This window comes from Arachis ipaensis, chromosome B3, assembly GCF_059453495.1.
Source record: "Arachis ipaensis isolate K30076 ecotype BB chromosome B3, ASM5945349v1, whole genome shotgun sequence".
NCBI lineage: Eukaryota > Viridiplantae > Streptophyta > Magnoliopsida > Fabales > Fabaceae > Arachis > Arachis ipaensis.
Genome location: NC_142438.1, coordinates 40,835,670 through 40,853,513, shown reverse-complemented (window position 1 = coordinate 40,853,513; position 17,844 = coordinate 40,835,670). Strand labels below are relative to the sequence as shown.

The 17,844-nt window shown below is 37.9% G+C and overlaps 1 protein-coding gene across 1 annotated transcript; it reads right to left on the bottom strand.

Moving 5' to 3' along the window:
• Positions 1-10,479: 10,479 nt before the first annotated feature.
• LOC107633003 (uncharacterized) lies at positions 10,480-13,216 on the bottom strand. The gene is made up of 2 exons (XM_016336636.1): positions 12,827-13,216; positions 10,480-11,085 (listed from the first exon to the last, which is right to left on the bottom strand). The coding sequence occupies exons 1-2, from the start codon at positions 13,214-13,216 to the stop codon at positions 10,480-10,482; spliced, it is 996 nt and encodes a 331-aa protein (XP_016192122.1).
• Between the last annotated feature and the right edge of the window lie 4,628 nt (positions 13,217-17,844).

Below are 17,844 nucleotides of genomic sequence, written 5' to 3'. Positions count from 1 at the left end.
GAGTCTTGAATTTTCATATGCCTCCAACCGTATGCACTTTAACTCTTCCAATTACAATTTTCTTTCAATTCTGGCATTCCCCAATCCCGAATTACACTCCTTGATGATACAATATGCCTTGTGCTCAACTTCTACCGGAAGGTGACATGCCTTTCCGTAGACTAGCCGGAACGGGCTCATGCCAATCGGTGTCTTGTAAGCCGTCTGGTAAGCCCATAGCTCATCTCCGAGCCTAAAGCTCCAATCCCACCAATGGAGTTTCACTATTTTCTCTAAAATCCTCTTGATTTCCCAGTTAGAAACCTCTGCTTGGCCATTGGTTTGGGGATGATAAGCTGTAGCTACCTTATGGATAATGCCATATCTCTTCATCAAAGTTGCTATCCTCTTGTTGCAAAAGTGTGAGCCTTGACCGCTCACGATTGCTCGTGACGATCCAAAACAGCAAATAAGATGATTTCTTATAAAAGAGGCAACAATGTTAGCATCATCGGTGCGGGTTGGAATTGCTTTCACCCATTTAGAGACATAATCCATTGCTAACAAGATGTAGAGAAAACCATTGGAGTTTGAAAACGGATCCATAAAGTCAATATCCCAAACATAAAAAATTTCACAGAACAACATAAGTTGTTGGGGGAATTTCATCCCTCTTGGATATATTTTCAAATCTTTGGCATTAGTGGCAACTATTACAAAAGGATGTTGCATCTTTGAATAGGCTAGGCCACCAAAATTCACAGTCTAATACTTTTCTTTCCATCCTTTGAGGACCAAAGTGCCCACCACTTTTGGAAGAGTGGCACGCCTTTAAGATAGACCGAAATTCCGTTTGAGGCACATACCTCCTAATTACTTGGTCGGCACCACATGTCCACAAGTAAGGATCATCCCATATGTAATACTTGGACTCACTTTTAAGCTTGTCCCTTTGGTGCTTAGAAAAGTGTGGAGGAAAGGTATGGCCTGCCAAGTAATTGGCAATAGATGCAAACCAAGGAGTGATTTCTGAGATTGCTTGCAAGGTATCTAAGGAAAAAGCATCATTGATAGGGGTGGAATCATATGTCAACTGTTCAAAGCGGCTCAAGTGGTCCGTCACTAAATTCTGTGATCCACACCTATCCTTGATTTCTAAGTCAAATTCTTACAAGGGTAACATCCACCAGATCAATCTTGGTTTAGACTCTTTCTTTGCTAACAAATATTTCAAGGATGCATGATCCAAGTATACTACCACCTTAGAACTAAGTAAATAAGCCTGGAATTTATCCAAAGCAAAGACAATTGCCAATAATTCTTTTTCAGTGGTAGTATAATTGAATTGGGCACCATCTAGAGTCCTAGAGGCATACGCTATAACATAAGGGTCCTTACCATCACGCTCTGCAAGCACGGCCCCCACTGCATATTGTATGCGTCGCACATTATTCCAAACGGGCTACTCCAGTTTGGCCCAATCACTATGGGAGCTTTGGTCAAGGCTTCCTTCAATGTATCAACTATCAAATGCTTCCATGCACACCTCATTGAAATCAAACTCTATGTCCTTTTGAAGCAAGCGAGAAAGAGGTAAAGTCACCTTACTAAAGTCTTTTATGAACCACCGGTAAAAATATGCGTGACCAAGAAAATCACGGACTTCCCTCACAGAAGAGGGGTAAGGTAAGCCAGAAACAACTTCAACTTTTGCAGAATCCACAGAGATACCATCATTAGAAACGATGTGGCCTAGTACAATACCTTGTTTAACCATTGATAAACCACTATTTTATGGTTTATCTTGTGCTCAATTGAGTGGTTTTTATCTACTCTTTACCCACTTATTCATACTATTTGCATGGTTTTGCATTTGCCTTCCTAATTATGTGCTTTGATTGAAAACATGCTTCTTTGATCTTATATTTGCTTATTATTAATCCTCTCTTATTATCATTAGATGCCTTGATATGTGTGTTAAGTGATTTCAGATATTATAGGGCAGGAATGACTTGGAGGATGGAAAGGAAGCATGCAAAAGTGGAAGGAATACAAGAAGATGAAGAAGTTGCTAAGCTGTCCAGCCTGACCTCTTCGCACTCAAACGGCTATAACTTTAGCTACAGAGGTCCAAACGACGCGGTTCCAGTTGCGTTGGAAAGCTAACGTCCGGGGCTTCGATTTGATATATAATATGTTATAGTTCCCCTGACGCTAGGCGACGCGACCGCGTGATCTATGCGGCCGCGTCGCAGTGACGGAAATCCAGCGTGGCAAAATTCGAAACCAGCAAATTCTGGACTGTTTTTGACCCAGTTTGCGGCCCAGAAAATACAGATTATAGGCTATAAAGTAGGGGATTGCATCCATTCATAGGAAGGCTCTCATTTTTACAATTTTAGGAGTAGATGTAGTTTTTAGAGAGAGAGGTTCTCTCCTCTCTCTTAGGATTAGGATTTAGGATTTCTCTTAGTTTTAGGAGTAGCTCTCAATCCCAGGTTCTTTATTTTTATTTATTTTTATTTAATTTATGAACTCTTCCGTGTTACATATAATTTTCTTAATTAATGTTATTTGAGGTATTTCAGACTTATGATTGCTCTCTTTAATTTATTAATGCTCTGTGTGTATCCAAATTATTTTCATTCAAGTAGACATTTTTCCCTTTTGGCTTTGGTTGAGTCATTGGAGACACTTGAGTTATCAAACTCATTGTGGATTGAAAATTGGATTTCTTCATTTCATTAATTCAAGTTCCAATAACTCTAGTCTTTCCCAAAGAAAGACTAGGACCTGAGGAATAAAAATTAATTCATTCACTTAACTTACCTTCATAGTTAGAGGTTAACAAAGTGGGAGAAAAATCCAATTCTCATCACAATTGATAAGGATAACCAGGATAGGACTTTCAGTTTCTATACCTTGCCAAGAGATTTTATTGTTATTATTTTATTTTACTTGTCATATAACATATTCCCACCTTACTTCCAAAACCCCAATTTACAAACTCATAACCAATAATAAGAACATACCTCCCTGCAATTCCTTGAGAAGATGACCCGAGGTTTGAATACTCGGTTATCAATTTCAAAGGGGTTTGTTACTTGTGACAACCAAAACGTTTGTATGAAAGGACTTTTGAAGGTTTAGAAACTATACTTGCAACGAGGATTTATCCGCAAATTTCTAGACCACGCAAAAGTTCTCTCATCAAAATGGCGCCGTTGCCGGGAATTGCAAACGTGTGCCTTATTATTGGTTATTGTAAATATTTTATTTTTGCTTGTTTATTTGTTTTTATTTTTATTTTTGCTTTTTCTTAAGTTAAGAGGTTATTGGTTCTTATTTTAAAAATTTTTTTTATTTTATCTTATCTTATTTCAAAAATCAAATTTCAAAAATTTAAATTTAAAAAAAAAATTTTAATTCAAAAAAAAATTTCAAATTTCAAAATTTCAAAAATTTAAATTTCAAAATTTAATTTTAAAATTTAAAATTTAAATAACCTTTTAATTTAAATTTATTTTTATTTTTGTTTTTAATTTTTTATTTGCTACTATGAACTCTCACCCCTTTGGCTATGAGTCTGGTTACAATAATGTTGCAGGAAGAAGAAATTACAATGAGAACAGGCATCAAGGTTGGAACAATCAAAGATGGGAGGAGCCACAAGGATTTAATCAACCCTCATGGCAACAACCACCTCCAATGGACTATCAACAACCACCATCATATGCCTATGAACCTCCTCAACACAACTTGGGACCGCCATACTCACAAGCCTCTTTCCACCATTCACCTCCATATGACCCTAACCCACATCCACCATACCAACCACCTTATGAACCAAATGAACCATACATAGATCCACCCAAACCTCCATGGAGAGAGCACTTACTGATCTAAACTCTACTATACGAGCTCTCGCCGCCCAAATCAGACCACCAAATACCTTTAACAATCAACCCTCAAGCTCTAGTGCACTTCCTTTTCAATCACAGAATGATCTCCCCATCCCACCACCACCTCAATATCTGCCATCTCCATATCCATCAATCCAAGAGCACTATGATCCTACCTATGATAACCGAGTGCATCAAGAGACAAAGGATCGTTTTAACAAAACAGTGGATCGATTTCAGGCAACCACTCAACAACTGGAGCAAGCATTAATTCAATGGGCTTCTAGACGCTTAAATACACAAGAATCAACCACAGCCCCATGTGGACAGTCTAGTGAAGAGCGTAGCATGAAGGAGATACCAGAAACCCCGGTGGACAAGACAGAGAATGAATTCGTACTAGAACAAGTAGAAGAAGCTGTCATTGTTCAAGAAGAAGAGTTGGTTGAAGACTTAGGAGATGCAGAACCTCCATGGGAAAGTCAAGACATAGAGCCTCCTTCCAAGACGGTTGAAATTGATGCTGAGGAGGGTGTACAACCTCCAAAGCATATCATAGTTGAAGATTTGGAAGAGGTTGATGAAGAGATGGAGATTCAAGAAGAGGAAGCACAACCTCCCATGCCCTTGGAAAGCAATGAAGAGAAGATTAAATTGGAAAAGAGCTGCCAAGAAGAAGAGGTTGAAATTGAAGAAGCTTGCAAAGAGGTGGTAATTATTAGAGAAGAGCACAAGGGAGTGGAACTCACAATTTCATTAAAAATACCTCCCCCTAAGTTGCCATCATCCTTCACAACATTCAAGTGGGTAAAATTCATATCCCATAGCTTTCTAATCCCACTTGAATATGGGCTACTGGAGACGGATGGTCAACTTAGAGCTCTTTGTGACATTAAGAGTAGGAGAAAGATGGCCAGTGGTAAGAATTGTCCTGCAAGGTTCATCATGGTTGGAAGCTTTAAGTTCAAACGCAAAGGTTGGTATAAAGCTCAACTGAATGGGTCTAGGAAGCTGTTTGGTCGCTGCAGTGAGAATTCAGATCACCTTTCACCCGGCTGAAAAAATGCAGATCGAGACAAAAACGGGTGTAAAAGCAAGGTTTGGGATCCTGGAATCTGTTCTGACATCCAACACCCCGGGAGCCTAAGAATCTTTTTGAAGTTGCTCAAGGGTTTTACATGCCTAGTTTGGGACCCCGGAGGTTACTGGAATCACAAACACTGGTGGAGATTCCTGGATGAGTTCAAGTATAAGCCACCATAACAGGAAGCTCATCAAATGTCCAACTTAAGGACTATAACTAAAAGTGCTAGGTGGGAGACAACCCACCATGGTATGATCGTCATTTTTTTATTTTTATTTAGTTTTATTTGTTTTTGAGTTTCATTTTATTTTATTATATTGAACCTGGAGTTTTGCATCAAATTCATATTAACATTGCATTCTACATTTTTCAGATTAAAAAAAAAGCGAGCATGAAAAAAAAAAGCGAGCACGTGACGCGACTGCATCAGCAACGCGTCCGCGTTGCAAGGAGAGAAGAGAAAATAAAAACGAACAGAGAGTCACGCTGGAGCGAGGCTGGAGGCGTGCCAGTGGCACAATTCGTCCCACGCGACCGCGTCGCTGACGCGTCCACGTCGCAGGGGAATACTAGCCTCCCACGCGATCGCGTGCCCCACGCGGCCGCGTGACCTGAAAATCGATGTCAATCAGGTGCATGGCCGAAAGTTGAGCTGGAGTTGGGCTGGACTCGTGCTGGTAGCCCAAGCCTCACCACGCGAACGCGTGCCTTACGCGTCCGCGTCATATCCCCATGATGGCCACTCACGCGATCGCATTCCCCACGCGATTGCGTCACCCTGGATTTTGGCAATACTGAGTTTTGAACAGAGAGTTGTGCGACCGCGAGGCTGCACTCGCGCCACTAGCACAAATCAAAGTCACGCGATCGCGTGACCCACGCGTCCGCGTCACCTACCCTTATCGCGCACCACCGACCGCGACACCCACGCGACCGCGTCGCCAGCGTTGCACAACGTATCCAGATTAGTGCCAATTTTCTTATCTTCTCTTTTCTAATCCTAATTTCTTCCTTCTCTCTCCTTTCTCACTTTCTTTTTCTTCTTCTCATCCTTTTTCCCTCTCATTTTATTTTACTTCATTTATTTGCATATTTCATTCATTGCATTATTCTCATTGGTGTTGGAGTTTTATTTGGATAAGTGCCTTATTTTATTTGAGCACGTGGCTACTCGGAGAAGAGATTTGATAATTGACATTTACTTATGGTTCTCATATACATTTGGATTACATTATTTTCATCCCTATTTTAACTTGCACACCCAATGTATTTGGGATTATCATTCACAATTGTCATCATTACACATGCTCTTTAATTTGGCACATTTATTACTTGATGCTTGAGCTATGCTTCTCATGCCTATTATTTGCATGTTTTTACCCTCTTGCATCTAATTATTTTGAATTGTCCCTTTTAATCTTTATTGTTGTCTTCCCTACATGTTGTAGCTACCATGTAGATGGACTATCATCTTTCCTTTGGCATTTCTTATCACTTGGAATTTCCTCCCTTCCGGTCTTAGTTTTCTATATTTCACACTCTTCCTTTTTCTTCTTCCTTAGGCATGGGTACCAAGAAAGGAAAAGAGAAGGCCACTGACAAGACACCAGCAAGGAAAGGAACCAAGAGATCTCCAATTAAGGCGCCTCCATCTACAAGCGTCAGTTGGAGCAACCCGTCCACCTGCACATCTCAGCATGCACCGAGGACGGTGCAATCTTTAAGTGTGGGGAGGTCGATACCGATCTCCATGGGTTAGTACTTTCTTGTCTCAAACACCAATGTTTAAATTTTCTTTGTAGACTAGTTATTGCATTTGCATGTTTGTTTGATTTTTGCATATTTTACCACTTGGTTAAAGTAATATTTTCTTTTTTTCAAGAAACCTTTTAGAGCATTTCACTAATTTGAATAAAATTTTTTGTTACACTTGTTTGAAGAAATATTATATTGGAACATGGTTTAGAGCTCGAACACACAAAATCTGTGAGATTTTGAGCCTATTTGAATTGGTTGCATTTTATCAACCAATATTTTATTTTTTGTGTGTGTGTTTTTCTCTCTAAAATTGTGATCTTTGTCTTGCTTAATTCTATATTTCCATTATTTGATGTATGCATGCACTTATATGATTGAGGCCTTTATTTCACTGAGCTTACATACCCATATGGCCTTACCTTTCATTATCCCTTGCAAACCAATTTTGAGCCTATTTTACCCCTTTATTCCTTTTATTTAGCTCATCACTAACTCTAAGCGGAAAACAATAATGTCCTTAATTTGAATCCTTGGTTAGCTTAGACTAGTGAGAGTGCTCATGAATTAAGTGTGGGGAAAAGTGGGTTTGAAAATGTTTGGTTTAAGAATTTGGTGTTATATATCTTTATGAAAATGTGAAAGAAATAGGACATGTTCATGCATTCAATAAATTAATCATATGCATTGAGAAAAACAAAAGAAAAAAAAAGAAGAAAAAGAGAGAGAAAAAGAAAAGAAAAAGAGCAAATAAGAAAAAGGGGACAAAATGCCCCAAAGTAAGTGGTGAAAGCAATGCATATGTACTGTACTTAAAATTAGGATGCATGAATATGTGGAAACATTGTTAATGGATAGTTAAGGGTGGTATTATGATTACATGGATTGTCTAAAGTTAGGTGGAAAGTTTAAGTTAATTAAGGATTTAGATTTTAGTCCACTTGACCAAATACAGTCCTACCTTGACCCTAACCCCATTACAACCCTTAAAAGACCTCTTGATTTGTGTATTTGTGCATTAAATTTATGTTGATTGTTAGATGAAGAGCAAGCCTTAGAAAGCAAGGTTAGTAGAGAATTGAAAGAATCGAACCTAAAACACTTGAGTGATTAGAGTGTATACACTACCAGTAAGGGTTCGATGCTCAATTCCTTGTTCCCTGCTTTCATGAGCTATTTTCTTCTTGCAAGTCTATTTGTACTTCATTTTCATGATTTAAATTAGTGAAATCAAGTTCATATTTCCTCTTGAAAGATTTGTTTACTTTTAACTAAGTAGGTGGAAACATTTAGCATGTAGTTGCATTCATAGGTTGCATTTCATACCATTCCTCTTCATCTCTATAGCTTCTCTTGAGCTTAGCATGAGGACATGCTATTGTTTAAGTGTGGGGAGGTTGATAAACCACTATTTTATGATTTATCTTGTGCTCAATTGAGTGGTTTTTATCTACTCTTTACCCACTTATTCATACTATTTGCATGGTTTTGCATTTGCCTTCCTAATTATGTGCTTTGATTGAAAACATGCTTCTTTGATCTTATATTTGCTTGTTATTAATCCTCTCTTATTATCATTATATGCCTTGATATGTGTGTTAAGTGATTTCAGATATTATAGGGCATGAATGACTTGGAGGATGGAAAGGAAGCATGCAAAAGTGGAAGGAATACAAGAAGATGAAGAAGTTGCTAAGCTGTCCAGCCTGACCTCTTCGCACTCAAACGGCTATAACTTTAGCTACAGAGATCCAAACGACGCGGTTCCAGTTGCGTTGGAAAGCTAACGTCCGGGGCTTCGATTTGATATATAATATGTTATTGTTCCCCTAACGCTAGGCGACGCGACCGCGTGATCCATGCGGCCGCGTCGCAGTGACGGAAATTCAGCGTGGCAAAATTCGAAACCAGCGAATTCTGGACTGTTTTTGACCCAGTTTGCGGCCCAGAAAACACAAATTAGAGGCTATAAAGTGGGGGATTGCATCCATTCATAGGAAGGCTCTCATTTTTACAATTTTAGGAGTAGATGTAGTTTTTAGAGAGAGAGGTTCTCTCCTCTCTCTTAGGATTAGGATTTAGGATTTCTCTTAGTTTTAGGAGTAGCTCTCAATCCCAGGTTCTTTATTGTTATTTTTTTTTATTTAATTTATGAACTCTTCTGTGTTACATATAATTTTCTTAATTAATGTTATTTGAGGTATTTCAGACTTATGATTGCTCTCTTTAATTTATTAATGCTCTGTGTGTATCCAAATTATTTTCATTCAAGTAGACATTTTTTCCTTTTGGCTTTGGTTGAGTCATTGGAGACACTTGAGTTATCAAACTCATTGTGGATTGAAAATTGGATTTCTTCATTTCATTAATTCAAGTTCCAATAACTCTAGTCTTTCCCAAAGAAAGACTAGGACCTGAGGAATAAAAATTAATTCATTCACTTAACTTACCTTCATAGTTAGAGGTTAATAAAGTGGGAGAAAAATCCAATTCTCATCACAATTGATAAGGATAACCAGGATAGGACTTTCAATTTCTATACCTTGCCAAGAGATTTTATTGTTATTATTTTATTTTACTTGTCATATAACATATTCCCACCTTACTTCCAAAACCCCAATTTACAAACTCATAACCAATAATAAGAACATACCTCCCTGCAATTCCTTGAGAAGACGGCCCGAGGTTTGAATACTCGGTTATCAATTTCAAAGGGGTTTGTTACTTGTGACAACCAAAACGTTTGTATGAAAGGACTTTTGAAGGTTTAGAAACTATACTTGCAACGAGGATTTATCCGCAAATTTCTAAACCACGCAAAAGTTCTCTCATCAACCATAAAATGGCATTTTTCAATATTAAGAACAAGGTTTGAGCTAGCACATCTTTCTAGTACTTTAGCCAAACTAGCCAAGCAATCATCAAATGAATCTCCATAAACACTAAAGTCATCCATAAAAATTTACATACAATGCTCAAGAAAATCAGAAAAGATGCTAGTCATGCACCTTTGGAACGTCGCAGGTGCATTACATAAGCCAAAAGGCATCCTCTTTTAAGCATACGTTCCGAAGGGACATGTAAAAGTAGTCTTTTCTTGATCTTTCGATGCTATATGAATTTGGAAATAACCAGTATAACCATCTAGGAAACAATAGTGTGATTTACCTGACCGGTCAAGCATTTGATCAATAAATGAAAGTGGGTAGTGATACTTCCAGGTCGCTAAGTTCAAGCGCCTATAGTCAATGCATACCCTCCAAGAGTTTTGCACTCTAGTTGCCATGAGTTCTCCACTTTCACTCTTAACCATGGTGACACCTGACTTCTTGGGCACAACTTGCACCGGACTAATCCATTCGCTATCCAAGATAGGGTAGATAATATCGGCCTCTAGAAGTCTAGTCACCTCTTTCTTAACAACTTCCGTGATAGTGGGATTTAACCTCCGTTGTGGCTGGCGAACGGGTTTAGCTCCTTCCTCTAGAAAAATGCGATGCTCACAAACATGGGGGCTTATACCAACAATATCCGCCAAACTCCACCCAATAGCCTTCTTATTCCTTTGCAACACATCAAGTAATCTTCCCTCTTGGTTGGATGAGCTCCCTTGCAATGATCACCGGGAGTTTTTTATGTTATCAAGAAAGGCGTATTTAAGGTGAGGAGGTAGAGGCTTCAATTCCACACTTAACTCATGACTTGGTACATTGTTGTCTAGCAACATTGGAGGTGGCAAAGTGTCTTCATCGTTATCATTTAGCTTTCCACACTTGCCCTTTTGCTCAAATTCATCTCATCAAGGATCTCAGGGTGAACCTCGGCCACAACCTCATCAACAATGTCACACCGGAAGATAGAGTGGTCTTCCGGTGGATGCTTTATAGCCTTATCTAAATTAAAGCTTATCGCTCTACCGTCAATCCCAAATGAGTAGGTGCCTGAGAATGCATCAAGTTTAAACTGAGAGGTCTTCAAGAAGGGCCTCCCTAATAAGATGGATGACGGTTTCCCGAAATCCTTAGGAGGCATCTCAAGGATGCAAAAATCAATCGAAAAAGTCAATCCCTTGATGCTCACTAAGACATCCTCAGCAATACCAACCACAGAAATAATACTTTTGTCGGCCAAAACAAAGAGTTCCGCCAACCGTTTCAAGGGTAGAAGGTTCAATTCATCATAAACAGACAAAGGTATAATACTCACACAAGCACCAAGATCACACATACAATCCATAAATTGTACACCACCTATAGTGCAAGAAACTAAGCAAGGTACAGGATCCCCACATTTTTCAGAAATAGCACCCATTAAAGCAAAAATTAAACTACCCAAAGGAATAGTTTCCAATTCATTAATCCTTTCCTTGTTCATGCATAAATCCTTTAAAAACTTGGCATTTTTAGGAACTTGGCGAATAGCATAAAAAAGAAGAATGGTTACTGATGAGCGGATAATTTATACATTTTTTGGCATTATTTTTACATAGTTTTTAGTATAATTTAGTTAGTTTTTAGTATATTTTCATTATTTTTTAATTAAAAATCACAATTCTGGACTTTACTATGAGTTTGTGTGTTTTTCTGTGATTTCAGGTAATTTCTGGCTGAAATTGAGGGATCTGAGCAAAAATTTGATTCAGAGGCTGACAAAGGACTGGTGATGATGTTGGATTCTGACCTCCCTGCACTCAAAGTATATTTTCTGGAGCTACAGGAGTCCAAATGGTGCGCTCTTAATTGCGTTGGAAAGTAGACATTCAGGGCTTTCTATCAATATATAATAGTCCATACTTTGCCCGAGTTTAGACAATGCAAACTGGTGTTCAACGTCAGCTCTCTGCCCTATTCTGGAGTTAAACACCAGAAACAGGTTGCAAAGCAGAGTTAAACGCCAAAAACAGGTTACAAACTGGTGTTCAACTCCAAGGAAGACCTCTACACGTGAAAGCTTCAGTGCTCAGCCCAAGCACACACCAAGTGGGCCCGGAAGTGGATTTCTGCATCATTTACTCATTTCTGTAAACCCTAGTAACTAGTTTAGCATAAATAGAACTTTTTACTATTGTATTTGGATCTTTTGGAGAGTTTCTTTTTCCTATTTTCGAATTCATATGCCATTTAGGGAGGCTGGCCATTCGGCCATGCCTGGACCTTCATCACTTATGTATTTTCAACGGTAGAGTTTATATACACCATAGATTAAGGTGTGGAGCTCTGCTGTTCCTCATGAATTAATGCAAAGTACTATTATTTTTCTATTCAATTCAAGCCTATTTCTTATCTAAGATATACACTTGTTCTTCAACCTGAGAAAGGTGATGATCCGTGACACTCATCATCATTCTCCCCTATGAACGTGTGCCTGACAACCACTTCCTGGTTCATGACGCATGGTTGCCTCGCCTGACAACCGATCCCTCCATTCCATGAAATCAGAGTCTTCGTGGTATAGGCTAGAACTATTGGCGGCCATTCTTGAGATCCGAAAAGACTAAACCTTGTCTGTGGTATTCCGAGTAAGGTCTGGGAAGGGATGGCTGTGACGAGCTTCAAACTCGCGAGTGCTGGGCGTAGTGACAGACGCAAAAGGATTACTGAATCCTATTCCAGTATGATCGAGAACCGACAGATGAATAGCCGTGTTGTGACAGCGCATTTTGGACCATTTTCACTGAGAGGATGGGATGTAGCCATTGACGACGGTGATGCCCTACATAACGCTTGCCATGGAAAGGAGTATGAAGGATTGGATGAAGACGATAGCAAACCAGAGAATCAGAAGGAACAAAGCATCTCCATACGCTTATCTGAAATTCTCACCAATGAATTACATAAGTACCTCTATCCTATATTTTATTTACATTTTTATCATCAATTCACCATAACCATTTGAATCCGCCTGACTGAGATTTACAAGGTGACCATAGCTTGCTTCAAGCCGACAATCTCTGTGGGATCGACCCTTACTCATGTAAGGTTTATTACTTGGACGACCCAGTACACTTACTGGTTAGTTGTGCGAAGTTATGACAGAGAATTAAGATTACGATTGTGCGTACCAAGTTGTTGGCGCCATTGAAATCACAATTTCGTGCACCAGTTACCTCAACCTTTTTGAAGATATCCACCATCTTTGGATCTAACTCCAATTGCTTTTTGGTCCTCTTTGCCAAGCTTGAAAATGAGATTGGAATGGCTTCTTTCAGCATATCTTCTTTAGAACCTCTTTCTCTTACTTGAGCAACTTCCTCTTCAACAACTTTTTGTACTTCTTCCTTATCTTCCACCTCAACAATGTCTTTATCTAGAGTGGTCTCCTTATGACTTCTCTCTTGTAGTGTGGTGCCAGACCTCAAGGTGATGGTATTGAGGCCACCCTTGGGGTTAGGTAGTGGTTGAGAGGGAAGTGCACTTGAGCTTGAAGGTTGAGAGGTGAGTTGGTTATTGTTGGAAGATAGAGCTAATCGGGATATGGCTTCGGCAAAGGAGGTCATAGTGGCCTCTTGTCTCTTTAGGAACTCCCTTTGCTCTTGAAGAAAAATGCAGAGGCTTTCATCCATGGGAGCTTGGTTGGAGGAAGAAGAAGGGTAGGTGATTTGAGGAACTTGTGGTCAGGTGATTTGAGGCACTTGAGCTTGTCTTTGGTGTGGAGGTTGGTATCTTTGGCTTTGATTTTGTGGTTGGAATGATTGGTTTTGTTGGTTGCAGTATGGTTGAAAGTTTTTGTTTCCTCTTTGATTTGAACCATCTCTCCATCCTTGATTGTATTTGTCTCTCCACCCTTGATTGTAATTATCTTGCCAACCTTGGTTTTGCCACCCTTGATTGTAATTTTTCCCTTGTTGATAAAAGCCTTGGTTTGAACATTTGAAGTAAGGATTGGTGGCCGCCAAGGTATTGTCTTCTTGGAGTTGTAGACATTCATCAGTATAATGAGAGTTGCAAGCACAAATTCCACATACTCTTTGTAGAGCTACCGGTTGGTATTGTTGTTGTGGAGGAGGTTATTGTTGATTAAGATGGATTTGCTTGAGAATGGTGGTCATCTCCCCTAAGGTCTTGGTGAGAGCGGACTCATTAGAAGAAATATTATTAATGGCCTTTGGATGATTATTTCTTTGTTTTGCATGTTGGGTAGATTCGGCTAGATTGGCAATAAGTTGCCAAGCCTCTTCCACTGTTTTGTACTTCACTAAAGAGCCATTGCTAGAAGTATCCAAGAGAATTTTATCTTGATACTTGAGGCCTTGGCAAAAGTAACTAATCAACACCAAGTCGTCTATCCTATGATGAAGACAAGAATCAAGGAGCTTCCTAAAGCGCTCCCAATACTCATGAAGAGTTTCTGATTCACCTTGTAGGATGCATGAGATCTCTTTCCTTAACCTATTGGTCACCTCCGGTAGGAAAAATTTGTCTAGGAATTCTCTCTGAAGCAAGTTCCAATTGGCGATAACCTCATCCGGTTGGGTATAGTACCACTCATTCACCCTTTCTTCAAGATAAAATGGGAAGACAAATACCCAAATAGCAACTTCATCTGAACCATCCCTCCTAGTGGTTGAGCGCACACCTTGAAAGTCCCTAAGATGCCTGATAGGATCTTGAGCGGGTAAACCATGGAACTTGGGAAGTAGATTGATCAAGTCGGTCTTTAGCTCAAAATTAGCATTCAAGTCCGGATAACGAACTTGAAGCGGTTGGAGAGTGAAGTCCGGAGCACCCGCCTCCTTAAGAGTGATTCTTCTTCGGGCAGCCATGGTATCGGTACTTAAGTTAATAGAAGAGATGTCAATAGAGCCAATAGAAGAGTAAATGATTTCTCTTTCAAATGACGCTTCGGATAAGGTAGGTGATTTGGCGGAAGCCGCTTCACCACCCTCAAAGGCTAACCGAAGCCAAGCTTGCCTAAGATATAATAAAGTTTTTTCAATTTCGGAATCAAATGGGTTAAGCTCGAATCTGGCAATGAACACGTCATTCAATAGAAGAAACATAGAGCTCGTGACAATAAGATATACTAGAGTAAAGTAACTATTACTTAATACTAAATATAAATCCAAACTAAAAACTAGACTAGCAAACAATCAAGAAAAGAGTATCTATTCACATATGAACATATTCACACTAGCCAACAATATAACACCATTGCAAGTCCTCGGCAACAGCGCCAAAAACTTGACGTAGAATAAATGTCGGTTAAGAAATTACAAAAGAATTTCCAATTCAATGTCGCAAAGTATAGTCCCAACCAACGAGATATCCCAAGTCAAATTTTAGAAGAATGTCACAACAATCAAATCAATAACCGGGAGTAGAATCCCAGGTCGTTTTCCCTAGGACTTGCAACATGATGCACATCATTGGTTAGAAATTTTTTGGGGATTTTGAGTTGAGTGCGGGAAAAGTAAAGTGACCAAGAATTAAAGGCAATGAACAACTAACAACTAAATTGAGATAACTAGAAATATCAATCAAGCATTGTATAACTAACAAGCATGCATCAAGATAACTACAACTAAAAGCATATATGAATAAGAGATATGAAATTAAAATGAGAAAACTAGGAAACCAAAACTAGTAAAGATGAGTGACAATTAATCAATATAAAGGCCTTGACTAGGGGTGAGAATTGGAGTTCCTGTCCTCATTATCATTACAAATTGTCATGGAAATTGTCTATTGCTTTCACTTAGTTATCCTCTAACAAATGAAGGAAAGTCAAGTGAATACAATTAACTTGAGTTCACAAGTTCTAGTCAACTCCTAGTGAAAGACTAGCTTTAGTGAAGTTCAAGCTAACTAGCACCTTCCAATTACCAATCCACATTAGGATTTGACAATTCAAGAGTTTCCAATACTCAACCCCAAAACTAAGAGTAGAAATCTACTCCATAGTCATAAGTGACATTCTCTCAAACACTTGGTGAGTAAGAATAAAAAGCATCATGAAAATAAGAAAACAATCCAAATTAAAGCTACCCACTAACAACAATCAACAATAACAATTCAAATAGCATAAATGAAACATGAAAAACTTCAATGCATTAATAGAACTCAATTCCAACAAGATCCAAATTCAAAACTCAAAAGAACTAAAGTTGCATGAGTGTTAAGTAAAATTAGAGAATGAAAACTACAATTAAAGCAACAAAGACTGAAATTAAAAGGATCTAATCCAATGATTCAAGTAAAAATGAACAAAGAACACTAAACCCTAGAGAGAAGTGAGAGTTTCTCTTTCTAGAATTCAAAAACTATCTAAAAACTAAACTAATGGCATCTATCTCCCATCCTCTTTCATTCCCAGCCTCTAATCTTCAGAATGGGCTTGAAACTGGGCCAAAAAGAGCTCAGAAATTTCCCTCAGCGTGTTCCCTTTAGTGAGGCATGTGCCGCTTGTCACGCGTGCGCGTCAGTTACGCGTACGCGTCGATACTAGCTTCCCAAATCTTCTATTTCTTGTGTTTCTTCCACTTTTGCATGCCTCCTTTCCATAACGTATAAACCATAAAATCACTTAACAAACGCATCACGGAATCGAATGGTCATAAGAGAGGATTAAGAATTAGCATTTTTAAGGCCTAAGAAGCATGTCTTGAACCATAACACATAATTAGGAAGAAATCTTAAAAACCTGCAATTTATATGAATAAGTGCGAAAAGAGTTGACAAAATCCACTCAATTTAATCCAAAATAAACCATAAAATTGTGGTTTATCAACTGCATTTTGACAGAAAGACTACGGATAAAAGTAGAGCTATAAGCATGTACTCTTTTTATACTATTCCAACTAATACATACCTTATCAATTGAAGATGGCAGCACTAGGATGGAGAGAGAAGAAACCAACGATCGGGCAAACTGGGTAAACCTGCACCCTGAAAAATTGAATTTATTATTAAGATTTAAATTTGAAAAAAAAAAGTGGAAATTGCTTATAAAATTTTTGAAAGGGATGGAGGAAAACACTCGTTGATAGACGCGCAAAATTTGGAGGTGGAGATATTTGATTTTGTCACGGTTAGCATTGGGTCTGTGACAATTGAGAGATTTCAATTCAAGTTGGCTACGAAACAAACAAAAACGTGAAAAATTTTCGCACAATTTGACCACAGAAATGCAAGACGTTGCAAGTGTTTACCACGGTTATGCAGATTTGCCATTACTTCTCGTTCGTGGGTATCTTCCCGTGATAAACTTCCATATTTTTAATAGTAAAATTAAAGAAAAATAATATAGGAAATAATTTTTAATTAGTCACATTAGCTCACTTTTTTATTATAAAATTATTTAAATTTTTTAATTTAAAATTTAGAATAAAAAATAATTTAAAAAATTATCTGATACTTACCGAAAGAAATTGGCTATCTAATTGAACTCGTTTTAAACATATAAAATATTGATTTTAATAATTTTTTATTGACATGTATCGATAATATTTGTTCAACGGTTATATATTAACAAAAATGTTATGTATATCTCAACATCAGTCACTAAAATTAACTATCATATATTTATATATTAGGGATAATAATAAGTCTCTATATAGGGTAGAAATCCCTTTCTTTCATCCTCTGTTCTCATTTAGTAAAATGTTTTCTGTTCTCATCCCATCTTTTTTACGGGTTCCCATTTATTTTTTCTATAGAGGAGCGGATATCCCTTTATATTAATAAATTTTAATTTTTTTAAAAAAATTAATACAATCATAATTAAATCCAATACAATTCAACCTAATGTATCAAAATTAAAATACAATTTAAATACAAATTTAACATAATCAACATACGCATAAAATTTTTAATATACAAATTAAAATAAAATTAAATAAAAAAGTTTCATTTAAGGGATGAATGAAAGTTATATATATAAGAATATTTAAGTAAATTTTTTTTTGCAGAGATTTCGTGAATTTCCGTAGAACAAGTATCTTAATTCCGGGTTCCGTCTTCGTAGGGATTATATGGGTCCCATACTCCTAAGTCTTCCGTCGTGGATAATCTATGTATTTATGGATTTATTTTATCATCTCAATTATATATAAATATATGTATAGTTTGATTTATTTTTAATATATATTTTATAGGAAAAGTCTAGGAGACCAGCAATTTTATCAAA

Bases quoted from the DNA above. Each gene is read 5' to 3' on its own strand.
- LOC107633003 (XM_016336636.1), bottom strand. From the start codon at position 13,216: ATGACCTCCTTTGCCGAAGCCATATCCCGATTAGCTCTATCTTCCAAC. The intron at 11,086-12,826 runs GTAACTGGTGCA...TGCATGAACAAG, and splicing joins ATATCTTCAAAAAGGTTGAG to GAAAGGATTAATGAATTGGA.